The 14770-nt window shown below is 30.7% G+C and overlaps 2 protein-coding genes across 14 annotated transcripts in view; one reads left to right on the forward strand and one right to left on the reverse strand.

Moving 5' to 3' along the window:
- Positions 1-3226, reverse strand: part of LOC117178315 (calpain-7-like) — a 32388-nt gene extending 29162 nt beyond the window's left edge. For both annotated transcript variants that reach the window (XM_033369698.1, XM_033369697.1), the window contains exon 1: positions 2849-3226. The gene's annotated coding sequence lies outside the window, so the exon portion shown is untranslated. The remainder of the gene's footprint in view (positions 1-2848) is intronic.
- Positions 76-14770, forward strand: part of LOC117178318 (cyclic AMP-responsive element-binding protein 1) — a 17909-nt gene continuing 3214 nt past the window's right edge. Inside the window, exons 1-7 of one of the 12 annotated variants that reach the window (XM_033369704.1) lie at positions 76-194; positions 5469-5682; positions 8890-9033; positions 9271-9397; positions 12624-12713; positions 13443-13586; positions 13738-13807. In XM_033369704.1, the coding sequence (XP_033225595.1) occupies positions 175-194; positions 5469-5682; positions 8890-9033; positions 9271-9397; positions 12624-12713; positions 13443-13586; positions 13738-13807 (809 nt within the window). In that variant the 5' untranslated portion in view covers positions 76-174. Of the gene's footprint in view, positions 195-2351; positions 2906-3228; positions 3502-5468; positions 5683-8889; positions 9034-9270; positions 9398-12623; positions 12714-13442; positions 13587-13737; positions 13808-14770 lie in introns of those variants that run through there. The other 11 variants (XM_033369706.1, XM_033369708.1, XM_033369710.1 and 8 more) reach the window with 11 other exon arrangements.

The raw sequence follows: 14770 nt of genomic DNA on the forward strand, positions 1-14770 counted from the left end.
AAGCGGCTCCCCTCCGGCCATACAGGATGTAGAGGATATGAAAAGGGTAATGAGGGGATCAAGATACTTTAAATATAAATTTTACGTTGCTTTTCTTCTGAAACAAAAAACAACAAAGTCTTGTCTTTTTAATATGCGCATTAAAAACAGAACGATCCTTACTCCTTACTGCAAATGTTCAGCGCGCTGTTCTTGTATGTATTATTATAATCTGACCTATCAATATAAACGATATTTACACTAAAATCACGCATTCAATTTAAATTATAGTTATCTTGCATAATTGCACTTATTTGAGATGATATATAATTTGAAAAATGGCTATTTTATAATAATGAAATATAAATAATAATCATCACGTGGGTTCGAGAACATTTGTAATATCTCGCTCATTTAGAACAGGTAATTCAAATATTTAGTTAATAATTAAGTATAAAATTATTTTATAAAATGGAATTTTATTCCTGAAGTCAAGTTCGGATATGAAAAGTAAACAAAATGATTCACGAGGCCTTGTGTCGATCACGATATCGGCAGGCACGGAAAAGTACGCAAACGGCAAATATGATGTTCGGGACTAGTGATTTGAAAATTCTGGATACATTAAAATCGGAGAACATTCTTGAGAACGAAAATATAGAAAAAAAATTTATTTTGTATTTCAATAAAATATAAATTTCATAGTAGTTAGAAATTTCAAATAGAAATTCATGAGCTATTTTATTTGAACTACTGAATTGTACTAAATTGCAGTGATAAAGATTTAAAAGCTCAATTAAAGTTCGTTTAAAATGTGTACAATTTCTTCATTTTTAATTTAACAAAACATTTTAACTGTCTTTCAAATTTGGTTACTCGGCAGCTTTTTAGGAAAATTATCAAGTTTCAACTATGTTAGAAAATAAAAATAGTTTTAGGATGTATGTTTACCATAAAATGTTCTATTATAAGGGTTCAGAAATTATTAAAGTTATACAAATGCGTCAAACTTTATTTTGATAAACATTGTTTTTATTTTTTATATTTAAAAAAAATCTAAAGTAATTTTAATCTTGAGGTTTAAAAAAATTCAATAACATCGATTTTGAAATATATGAATTTTATAGAAAATTAGTTTAGCTTTCAACTGATTTCCTAAGACGTCGAAAAAAACTAAAAAACATTTAAGAAAATTTTTCAATGTTGAAAGAATACAAAATTCAAGAACAACTCATCACGGTTAAGAGAAGCTTCAAAAAGATACAATAATATTTTAAATCTTGAAAAGATTTCAACTACTTTCAAATCAAATCTGCATTTTTAATTTTTCAAAGAAAAATTTTAAGACTTTTTATAGGTTTCAAGATAATAAAGAACTTTTCTCGAAGTTGCTAGGAAAATTTTAGATGATTTTTTACTTTGAAAATTCACTCGCCGTCTACACTCTACAGACATGGGTTTTAAAGCACAGATTTTCAAACTTGAATAATTTAGAAAGTAAGCTAGAATTGTACCAATTTTGGTTTTGAAAACCAGAAACATTTCAAAAACTGACTCGGACTTGCAAGACCCTGTCTGTAACCGAAAGGCGCGGAAAAGAAGTTTCTTTTGGAAGAAATTTAATAGTTTTTGGTAAAAATGCAACGATTCGGATTTTGTTCAAATTCGTCTTTTTTTGGATGGACTCAACTCTTTATTAAAAAAAATTCTTTATTGAAATATCAATTATTAAATTTTTTTGGTGACAATCTTTTTTGGTTAAAAATTCGACTACTTGGTTAACAGATGCACTACATACTTTATTAATCATTCGTTTTGTTGTTGAAGTTTCATCATTTTAGTTAAAAATTTAACTGTTTGGATGAAAATTCGTCTGTTTTACGAAAAAAATTATCTCGATAGAACTATTTTGTAGATAATTCGTCTCGCCTTTCGTAATAATGTCAGCTTTTTCGATTAAATATGCAAGTTTCCTTTGAAAATTAATTTATATATATATATATATATATGTGTGTGTGTGTGTTTGCATTTGTGAAATCCTAAATTTTTTATTTTCTTAAGATTATTAGAAAAATTATATCTGGATTACCTTCAAAATAAATAATATAAATATTTATTCATAATTTTTATTTTGTATTAAAAATGGTATTTATCATTAAATAGAAAAACTATACACGCGCGCGATTGATGACACCATAGTAGTTTTAAAAATTATATGTATTTAAAACAACAATATTTGAACAAAGAAAATGCAATGTTTATTTTGTTTTCAGTGTAAGGTGTGGTAAAATAAGAAAAGTTTAATTCTATCATAAATTCTCATAATTTTCCCCTGAAGGAATAATTTGCAGGAATTTTGTTCAGAGACCTCGCGGTACAGTCGCAGTGAGCGGGAGAGATATACACTTATTCAAACCCGTAAAAAGTGGCTGATAAGCGCTAATATTTGGACAGCTAGCACGACGACTGGTGTTAAAAAGTCTCAAGTTCCTACCCTAGAAGGGAACAGAATTGTTGCCGCGAATCGATCATGAAAAGAATGCGCAAGCGGGAGTCCCACACACACATGAAATTCGAGAAACTGAAAAAACACAATTATATTTCGGACTATATCGTGACTTGTTAATTTTAATAATTTATCACTTTTCAATCTCGAGTCTGAAAAATTCGGCTAAAAAGGAATGCACCACAAAAGATCGGGTTAGAGTTCTTAAGATTTGATCTTCACACTCATCACACTGGGGAAGGGGTGGAGGGGGTCGAGACTCGAGGGTTGGGACGGCTGCCATTTTGTTAGTGACGCGCAACTCAAAGACCGTGAGATCCACCAGTGACGAAGCCACTGAGTTTTGACGTGGCTGCTACGTACCTGCTTGTGTGCCCACTCCGAGTGCAGCAAAAGTTGGTGACGAGAAATACGTAACTGGTAAGTACCCAGCTGGAGAATAACAACCGGGGGTGGACCACGGCACTTGCATTACTTCCGAAATGCTTTCTCATCCGCGAGCGTCCACATCTTGACTAGAGACTATCAAAACTCACTTGTGTGGCACGATATCCCGCGAAATATGGCGTCTGAGGAATGATGTTTGCAGAATTTTCAAGAAAAGCATAACCATAACTACCCGAGGAAAACCGCGCTTTTCCGTCTAGTAGTCACCGCTCGACGATCCACGCGGACCTCGCGCCTGAAACCCAGCATCACGTAGCCAAAAACCTTATGTCAATATTTACCCACTTGCAACTCTTTAGGAACATTCCACTCGAGTTTATTGTTCACTTATTATTTTTAGACCCGCTTATGTAAATGACGCAGTAGCATTGTCGGGTCCGAGATTGGCGCAACTTTCAAACGGCCTTACTTCTGAACGTGCATCTAGTCAGTCCCGAAAGTAGACAGCACGTTTCGTGGTTTCCTGGAATTTTGTGAGATGATGACACATTCCCAAAAATCGAGAAGGCATTTCGTGATTGCAGAATTTTGATCACGTGTAGCCCTCTTTGGCTTCAAATGTTTATTTCGTAAGAAGCCACATGTGATTTTTTTAAATTTTGCGGTTTTTTAAACTGATAACGTCTTTCCTATAGTAAGAGTTTGTGTTCCTCACAAAACTGATTTTGATTTAATTTAAGACTTGTCAAAAAAGGTGTTTAATTAGTTCTTTTCCTTGTTCATGTTTATAGAAGTTTTAAAGATCTCGTTTAAATCGCTAGCGACGAAAATATTAATTCTTAATCGGAATTTTATTTTGAGGTTAAGTCTTGGCTATATTTTATATTTACTCGATGTACGAAAATCTCAAAAAATCTATTGAACTTTAAGGCATTCATTTCCCATTTAGATTTTATTAGGTTTAAAGAAAAATTTTTTTTTTTGTATTCAATAGTAATGGATATGCTTTTCTGTCCTTCGTTTTTGAATCCCCGATTAGGCAGCTAAAATAATTAGATTCTAATAATCGAAGCCGATTAGAGCTTGCAAACGTATAACTTTAAATGAATTAAAAACGCAATTTTCGTGTAACGCATACTTTGACAAATTATAACTTGAATTAAATTTAATTTGATTAAATTATAACAAAAAGAATGACGTTTGCAAAATTTATAATCTGTGTAGAAATCAATACTGACAACTTCAAATGACCAATGCTGTGTTTTAAATGATTTTTATATAATTGTTATTCAAAAACAGTAAATAGAAACAGTCAAATGTGCGAATTTAAAATTGATTAAAATGGTTCTATTTCATAGTTGCTTTGAGGTATATAAAATTATTCAGAAAAATTTTTTCTCCGCTGGATACAGAAAGGGATTCTATTTAAGTAGTAATTTCTACTTATAATATGGGTATTCAAAGCGTGAGGACAAAAACGGTATCAGGGCTGTCACTTTTTTAAGAGACAGTCACTATAAGTCACTTTTTTAAAGGAAAAGTTCATGTTAGAATTTTTAAACCGTTTACACTCCATCTCATTCTCATAATTACTGATAAACAGTTTCCTTTTTATCGATTTTGCTACTACATCGACAGTGTTTTCGTGGCTTGTGTATTCTTTCCCATTATATAGTAAAATTGTAAACTTAATAATAGGAGTTACACACAGCTATTCACAGTAAAAATAAATACGTATTTGTACTAGTGCTATTTAAATTTAAGTTTAGACCTTTTTCTAATAAGCGGAAGCGAAATATATTTTCGTCAATTTTAACAATGACTTCCGAACTGCTGCATAGTTATGAGTTTAAAATACTATCAGTTTGAAATATAATCTTAGAAAATGTTTGACTAAATTCTTTATCATTTAAAAACAAAAGTTAGGTTGTAATTAAATAGAAATTTTTGAGTTAATAAGTGTTCCTCTGGACATAACAGGCATATTTTTGTGTGAACATTAGTCCCACTTAGTCACCTTTTTAAAGCACATTAGTCTGTAGCGGCCCTGCCGTATTAAAAGAATGCATCAATTGTTATTTAAGCTTTGAATGCAGGATTCACATGAAATTTTCTTGTAATTTTGAATGCAAGCATTCTTACCGGGCATACTTTCAATAACAAATTAGCCCTAGGATCCTTAGGCTCAGGATAAAGAAAACTCCACTTCTTTTATGTTGAACTGCGCTCTTTAATAATAGTTTCCAAATTTTTATAAGACCTCATCGAATGTTTATGAAATTACTAATTTATTTGATAAAGGAATGGAAAACACCAGTGCCTAAAATTTCAGATATAAAGCGTTAATAGTAAATAAGGTCCTTATTGGTGCATTATTAGTCAATTGTTTTTGAAAATCAACATTTTATTCCAAGTTGGAAGCCTTATTAGTCGCAATTTTTCTCATTAAAATCGTTTGAAATACATTTTTCCATGATCATTTACAAAAAATACATCGCCTATGAAGCAACACTTTTTAAACAGTTAAATTCATTTAATTAAAAAATGATTTGTTTATAGTTTAGCAGATTTCTAATGAAATGTGTTTGTTTTTTAGGCCTCGAAGACGTTTCCCGGCTATGGAAAGCATGGTCGAAGAAAACGGATCAGCTGTAGATCAATTGTCACAGGGATCGCAAAGTGGCGATGCAGCTCCTACAATTGCTACATCGGTACAGTCTCTCATTAGAAATCATCAGCAGCAAACCCATCACCTGGTAGCCTCCACTAGCATTGTGCAACTGACACTCCCATCCTTAGGGACTACGCAGGTATACAGGAGTACCTCCTGTGTATCCATGCTCGAATTTTTATTCTCATTTTTTAGCATGCATCCGAATTTCTTGATTTCTCGACTCTTTCTATTAAGGTTACGCAAAAAATTCAAATTTTAGCATTAGGTTGCTAGTTTCCCGGAACCGTAAAGGAAAGAATAAGGAGCGTTTATTCGCTATAAACAGTCCGGAATAAATTGAGTTATTTGGTGATTTACGAACTCCAAATTTTCCAATTTAAATATGCATGCCTTTATCTATACTCGGAGTAGAAAGAGCCACCAATTTTATTCTATTCTTAACGGTTATGAATCATATTCTGATTATTGCATAATGCTGGTTCTGGTCCCTTAAATAGAGCATTTAATAAACTTAGTAATACTTATCTTCTTGCTTGAAATTGAAATTATAACAAAATTAAACGCACTTTTTAAAAATAAATTGTAATATTGCAATCGAGAAAATTACGCATGTCGCAACACACTGGAAATTGTCCGGGAATTTTGTGGGTAAAATGTGGTAGACGCCCATATTATATACTTAACTTTATTACAATTTCTTCAAGAAATAATGTTTCGATCTGTCTTCGCTTAAAAGCAAAAATACACCTGAGCATCATTATGAAATCTGATTTTATAATCATTTACCTTCTGCACACGGAGGACTCAGAATAAAAGGTTTCCATCGCAATTTTTTCCAAATGAGATAATGGCAACATAATATTTTTTAAATTTGTACTGCAAACCTTTTTGGGAATAAGAAATTTAATTTGTCGCAATGTTGCCAGACTTAAATCTTCTAAAGCATGTAGAAAGGAAAATGACAGCGCAATGCTCAGATTGATTTACGCGTCAGCCTTATAGAGCGGAAAGATACTTTGAAGCTCAAAGGTTTCGTCCTAAAATTAAATAATTAATTATAAAGCACCGTTTGCGATTTTTGGCTTTAATTTCTCGTCAGTATCCTAGAATTATTAATATCGGAAACAGATTTTTTAAAAGTTGCTTTTCAATGTCTGTTAAGGGCATGTGATACTTACAGTTTCCCCGGCTTTTTTCCACAAAAATGAAAAATTTTAAAAACTGAATTCGGAGATGCTATAAAGTATCATAACGGACTTCCCCGGACTCTTTTTTGAGGGATAATAACAAAAAAAAATTTATTGTGCCAAATAAAAATTTTATGCATATGCATTATTTTGAGGTTACGTCGTTTTTCATATCTGCCTTTCCGATAATCTGGAAATTATTTATGAAATAAACTCTTTTGATTGCCTGCAAACAAGGTTAGTTCCGGGAGATTAGTTACTATGTTTATTTATAAGTCCAAAGTTTTCGGCCAAAAATATTGTGTAGTTTGGAAGTAACGCTCGGGTGAATTGTAACACACATAACCTCGAAATATACACGCACGCTGTTAGCAATATCAAACATTTTTTGATTAAAAAACAAAACAAAAAAAGTTTGTGGGGACGTCCGTTAGCATGTTCGCTATCATTGCCCAGATTTTGTAGGCAAAATATTTCTTATCCTAGGAAAAAAGCCGGGGGAATCTAACACTGAAAAAATCGATACTATTTCCTAAGCGCTATGCAAATTAATCACATTTTGCTAAATTAAAACTTTTTTTAATTAATCCACAAAAAAGTGTGTGGGGACGTCCGTTATCATGTTCGCTATCATTTCCCAAATTTTTAAGACAAAATATTTATTAATCGAGAAAAAAAGCCGGGGGGACCGAAAATTGGTAAAATCGACAATTTTCTAAGAATCACATGCCCTTAATAACGTTATCAACTAGCAATGCATTTTTTAGTAGCATTTCCTCAGGGTGTGTATCTTACTTAGAAAACCGAAAATTGTCAGATAGTTTTTATGTACCTGGAAATGTCAGGGAATTTTTTGTTTTAAATCGTTATAAAAAATTGAATAACAATGATTCTTCATTTGAAAAAGTAGCTTTTTATTACTGTATTTAACTATTTTGTTGAACAATTTTTTTAATTAAATTTTTTAATTGAAAATTTAACTATTTAATTTTTGTTGAAAATTGGATCGTTTTTAGTTTAAAATTTAACTATTTCCTTAAAAATGCATGTACATATTAGTAGGAAAATTCAATAATTTGGTTGAAAATTCGTCTATTTTGTTGAAAAATTGTCTTGGGGATAAAATTAATTTTTTTTGTTGAAAGTTCATCTTATTTTGTTGACAATGCAATATTTTTACGTGAAAAGTTATAAATTTGAAGTTGTTTAAATTAAATTTAATATACTGCCCAAAATTAGTTTTACCTAAATATGCACTGGGATTAAAATAAAATCCATCTGAAATGATGCTAATTTCGAATTGAAAATTCGACTCAGCTGTAGAGTTAAATAAATAAATTTCACACCACTAGTTTTTAGTATTATTTAATTGACTGATAGTGCTTATGTTCAAGTGTATCTTGATATATAATTTGTCAAAGTTGATGATTTTAAATATAATAATGAGATGTCTCTTTAATTTTTGAGAAATAATAAAAAACTTACTCCGAACCGATACACACGGTGTCAAAAAGCATGTGAACGATAGACGATATTTGTATTTGCCGTGCTTACAGAAAACATTGTAAGATACCCATAAAAATTTTAAGTAAATCAGATGGATTTTTTTTCATAAAATCAGCTTAAAAATGAGTTTTTGAAAATATCAAAAAGTTTTAAAATTTTGTCTTGCAAATCTATTGAATTTATTAAATAAATATTAATAATTTAAGAAAAAATACACCACATTATAATTAAAATCACTAAAGTTATAAAATTAAAAAAAGGACTAAAATTTTAACATTTGAATATTCTCAAAGTTTTTTTACATGTTTCAAAAATTATTTCCATGTTTTTCTTTCAACAAGAGATTTAGTAGCATTTTTATAAAAATTACAAGCAAAAAATTAATTTTTTAGATGTTTTCACGTGGAATTACTCACATTAAATATATTGATAAATCCCTAAAAACTGAAGAAGAAAAAAACATTATTTGGAAAAATCTTGAGATTCCTGAAATTATCTGGGAATTTTTTTCCAGGATTTGAGTACACATCCTGTTCCTGTAAAGTTGTGCAAAACCAAGATGGAACCCATTTATTTTGAGCCCTCGACACACATGTCAATGATTAAATGAAACTTTTTTCTTTAATTGTTCTTCTTCATTTGAAATATAGATACAGTCTGTCATACAGCCCAACCAACAGTCTGTAATTCAGACAGCGACCAACATTCAACCTGTTGCCCTTTCCAAAGGAAACGTTATCCTTGTAAAACCCAACTCAGTCATTCAGACAACAGGAGGTTTACAAACTCTCCAGGTAATTATTTCACAAAGTATTTAAATTAGTTTGTGTACCTTTCATAACGCACATTTTAAAGGGCCATTCGCAAAATAATACTTTTTTTGGGAGGATAAAAGTACTTTATCACGTGATTTATACCTTGTTGAAGTATTCTTTTTGACATCTATTGATCATAATTATAAAGCAAGTCGAAATGGCTAAAAAAAGTATAGCGTCTTCCGTAAATTTCCCCTAATTATGCATTTATTCGAGGTGGTGGACGCCGGGAGCGATGACGAAAGCTATTCCGACGAAGAATCTCCAAAAAAGAGGCGCGATATTCTCACAAGACGGCCGTCATACCGAAAAATTCTCAACGATTTGGGAGGTGGAGAAATAGGTATATTCATTTATTTACACTATTTTCTATTCAAAGTAGGGAAACTATTCTGAATGTTAAAAAAATCGAAAAATGATATACATCTAAACAGAACACAAATTTAATTCCTATTGCAAATTACAATAGTTTCCCTTTTCTAAAACAAACAAAAAAAATGCTAAAGTGCATGTCAGTTCATGCGAGGAGTAGCGTTCTGTTCATATTTTATTGCTTACGTCACTACCAGTAATAAAATATTCGCCTTCTTTTCGGGAGTAAAAAAAGTGTGTGAAAATTAATAATATTAAGGTAATTTATGCTTAAAGTTTCGAAACATTACCTTTATATTTCTAACTTTTTAGAAACTGTTGACTCGTGAAAACCAGGCATAAACTTTTTTGCTTGCGGTAGTTTCTGTGAAATTTAATACTAAAGTTTAGTTTAATTTTTTTTAATATTACGACTGCTGCAGGGTCTCAATATTATCTTTTAAATATCTGTTCAACTTTTTGCGCACTGGAAAATGAATAATTAAACATTCAATGTTGGAATTTAATTTACTTAAGCGAAGTTTTTCCAACTCTTACTTTTGCATATTTAGAGCATTTTAGAAGTTTAAAACTTTAGCATGTAATATGTATACGGTAACTATTTTTCAGATGACGTTTATGTGACAAATTGACTGAAACTGGCTAATTATTTTTGTTAAACGATTTAAATAAAAATTTACATTGCAAATATATTGAGAGCCCTAAAGGCTATTATAGTTTTTTTTATATTTAAACTACAATTTATCAATATTTATGCTTATGTGTCTATGAATAGAATGCCATACCAAGCTTTCTATTATTATAACTATAATAATTTATCATATAATGTCCCTTCCCTGTCCTGAATTCTATGTGCAAAATTATATTTAATAGACAATAAATATACTAGAGTATTTAGTAATTATAGATATTTTATAAAAATTGAAGTTTTTAAGTATTACTTCGAAAGACGTGAAATTTATCATCAGGTATAAGAATTATTGGTGTTCTAAGATAACTGGAATTAGAAATTTATGTACAAAAAAGAAACACATTTCAATGAGTCAAATTTTTACAATGAATATGCACCAAATTTTTTGTGTCGAATCATCTAATTATTCAAAATGTATAATTGTGCAAAACTAAAGCACGCTGAAACATCATTTACACCGAGCTTATCATCCGAACCTGACATTGGTAATTATTTTATTTATGTATGATCTGACTGCGCGATATGTCTCTACATGCTGATATGCAGTTTAGCAACATAATTCCTTTAAGCAAGGCACGTTTCTTAACATATTTGTCTTTAAAAAGCCATGATAATTTCTTTTAAAACGAGGCATCTGCATATTTTCTATGTACCGAAATTAAACTCTATGGTTTTAAATTTATTTGTAATAAAATATTTATTAAAAGACCGAATTCCTTTAAAATTAGACAGGCAGTCCATGTTCAAGTCATAGAATCATTTACCCCTCAGATATTTAGTTTTTCGAAGTGTATAAGACACGTATTTTACCGATTTTACTTAACCTGTTTTAAAAAAAGTTACGAGTATTCGAATTTAGAACATTGAAAACGCGAATTAAAAGAAAGTAAATTTTGTTTGTTAAAGGTGTGATTAATTATTTTTATATAATAAAGATATTAACCTTTCTATTTCTGATTCCGATAGAATTTCTCATCCTCTTTAGAAATCCATTGAAAATTTTCAAAAAATGTTAACTACGATTTTTTTTTAATTCTAAGTTAAAGTTAAGTTACTCGAAAACACCGCCATTTTTTTCTCTGGATTTTTTGTTTAGATTAATTATAATGCAAAGAGATCCATGACGGTTTTCCCTGTGCTCGCGTCTTAGAGAGCAAAAATACTTTATTTTATAAAACAGCACGTGATACGAAAAAAGTCAAACAAACAAAATTGTTTGCCTAAAACAGTTATAAAAAATGTTTTTGAGCAATACAATTTTATGGTGGGATTAAAATCCAATAAGGAACTCAATTCAAAATTTTTTGCAACGTGTTGATGAAAGAATAATTGCTTAAGTTTACAAAAATTGATGGTATCGATTATTTAAATAATACCGGCTTCCAGGGATAGCGTTTTATGTAGAAGTTGTTTAAACGGTTAAAATGTGTTCATTTTTGTTTTTTATGATACAAAAAAATTGCATTGTTGAGAAAAAAATCAATTGCAAAAGATTTTGTGCTTATTTTCGCAAAACTCCCCAAAATATGGCGCAAAAGAAAAAATTTCAAGAGACATTTTTAAAGAAAATTATCTCCTCCCCGAGACCCTCCTTTAGGCCCAGGCAGGGTAGACTGTCATGGAATATACTCTTCAAATTAGGATGAATGTAGAAAAAAAAATTCCAAAAAAAAGTTCAGGGTTTAGTCAATTGACCATATTTTCAATTTTGAACTTTTTGGAAATTTTCCGACGGATTTAAAAAAAGGACTACATAACTTCTTAAAATGGTGTACATATATTATTGCATCGCTAGTTGTTTAACCCTCGGAATCATCATAAACAGAAAATTAAAACATTAAAAAACAAAGCGCTTGCAAAGAAATTAATTTTGATTATCCTGTTTTCAAGTATTTTCTAAACGATTTATTTGAATGCTACAGTTAAAATCAGAAACATATTACCCTAAATAGTTGGCTTCATGAAATAGAAATATTTTCAATGTCTGTCTACAGAAAACATCAATTGAAAGAAACATTTTGGAAATCGAAAATAATACTATGCAGAAAATTAAGCGTATTCTATAAAATTATAAACAACTTAGGGTTTTTTTTATTGACAAAACTGCACTAGATACAAATGGAAGAGACTAAGGAATAAAACACTATAATCTGATAAAAATAGGCATTTGTTTAAAACATTTAAGAAATTGTTAGAAGTTTTCAATTTGAAGTTGTACAATCGTTTGCATTATCTGGGAATAGTTTGTACTTTCATGTAACCTTCAAACAGTTTATTTCGAAATTCGAAGTAATGTATCTATCCAAGATGAAGAGATGCATCGATCCAAATCGTAAGAATTGGCTTATACTTGTGCCTTCGATTTAGTATCTCGGATAAAATGCAAACGATTTCAATACCTCATACAAATTAAATCCTACAAATTAAAATATAAAAATTGGTATGAGTTAAAAAACAGTGATTTGCAAGTTATTGAACTTGGGGTTCGATTAATTCGGTGTTGCAGAGGGTCGATTACACACCTTAGAATCCTCATCTGAGTGTGACTCTAATGTGGACAGTGAAGTGTCTTCACACTCGCTTCATTATCAGACAGGTGGGTTACTTTCTTTTCTGTATCTGCCCTGCCTCTCCTTCAAAAATCATTGCATGCTCCTCCCCTTCCCTCTATTGCAGGGAAAAGCTTGAAAGTGGAAAGTAAGAACCTTTGGCCTATTTCCGTTTTTACTGTAAAGCACAGAAGAAATACTATCTGGGATATTTGCTTGGTATGGCATTCTCGCTTCAGTCTACCTTACATCCATAATTCCGAATTCATCATTAAACTCTAACAACTCAATCTTATGACATGCACTGTTAGAAATTTCTTCAAAATTCAAGCACCTGTTAAATATTAACTCAAATTGAATTTAAATTCGTCAAATACTATTGAAAATGCATGAACTATCTTATCTAGAAGTTGTTTGCTACTTCTTTCGTAGGGTTTGGTTCTCAGTATTTCCAACTGTTTTAATTTCTAACAGTGTACAACCTTGAAAATGTATATTAATGTTGTAGATGTAGATTCAAGCACACTACATAATTTAGTATATTTTATGAATCAAAAGAAAATCTACGATATCAATCTTCATTCTCGTTTTTCTTTGAGCTAAACATCGGGTTTTATACTATTTTTTTATAAGAAACATTCATGGGCACTCGCTAATCTAACAAATTTTTTAAATTTAAACCTTGTTTGGATTAATTATCTGTCAAAATCATACCCTTCAGCAAAAAAGAAAAATCGATGTCAAGTACAAATTAATTCTGTATAAATATTTTACAGTGATCCCTGCGGGCACTATTCAAATTGCAACTCAGGGAGAAGGCGTTCCAGGCCTGCATACGCTAACAATGAGCAATTCGGCGTCGGCAGGAGGGGCGATTGTACAGTACGCACAGGGGCAAGACACACAATTCTTCGTTCCAGGTGTGCCTTAGGAATCATTTTAAGAAAAAAAGAGAGAGAAAAGAGCGATACAATCTTTACTAATTTTGATCAATAAAATATACTAAATTGCTTGTAATCAGAAATTGCATGTTAGTTAATTCGCAAAGTACAGTTTCTTGCAATGTTTCAGCGTACGCAGGACACGGTGTCGTTGTAGAAGATGCAGCCAGAAAAAGAGAACTTAGGCTTCTCAAAAACAGGTACTATAACGTTAATTAGTTACCTTTATTCCAAATTTTAATTCCTATGTCAAAAACTTCCACAATACAATATGTTACTTGAAAAAACCGGAAATACTTTTGTTTCGAAATAGTATAGTGTAACGTGATTAGCAAAATTTTACTAATTCGATACTTATACAATTAGTAATTGCTTAATGTTTGAAAAAAGGTTATAGAAATGGGAAACATGACAAATAGATAAGTTTAATCGCATTTTTTTCACTTGTTTAAAATTGTTACAAATTGAAAGCTCATTTTCTCACTATCTAGCTTCTGGGTCAAATTTCCATTATTATAAGTCTGGGTTAGGTCGCTTAAAATCAGGTGCTTTTTACGAATTAAAAAAAAACATAATAAAGTATTCAGGTATACACACGTTTCAAAACCCTTAGGATGTATTTGTAGGTGCACTGTCATAAAAAGAAAAAAAATCAATTTATCGTTAAAAATTGTATTTTTGTACGCGCCTCCAGTGTTTATCTGAAAAAATTCATAAATTCTCATATTTTTAAATGAAATTACGCTGTCGACGAACCCAACAAACAAATAAAAAGTTTAAAATGACGAAAATGGTATAACTTTCAAAATCAATCTTCACGAGAGATTTTCTTATTTATCCAACAAAAAAAAGATGATAATTTTCTTTGACATAAATGTGAGGTTCATCAACAGTGTAATTTAATTAAAAATAAGAGAATTCTGAATTTTTTTATTTCAGATAGAAATTGGAGGCGCTAGAGTGTACACTGTACACGATGTCACCATCTCCGAAAGCTAGACAGTCGCGAAATGTCCACACGGCTCTTCCCAAATCAACCGTTTTTAAGGCCAAATGAATTTTTTTCTTAAGGCGTGTAAAAATACAAATATGTCCTAAAAATTTTTAAAATGTTTTCTTAATACTTTATTTGTCCAGAACGCACCAAATTAATAGTATTTATA

This window comes from Belonocnema kinseyi, chromosome 8 (assembly GCF_010883055.1).
Source record: "Belonocnema kinseyi isolate 2016_QV_RU_SX_M_011 chromosome 8, B_treatae_v1, whole genome shotgun sequence".
In the NCBI taxonomy this organism is placed as follows: domain Eukaryota; kingdom Metazoa; phylum Arthropoda; class Insecta; order Hymenoptera; family Cynipidae; genus Belonocnema; species Belonocnema kinseyi.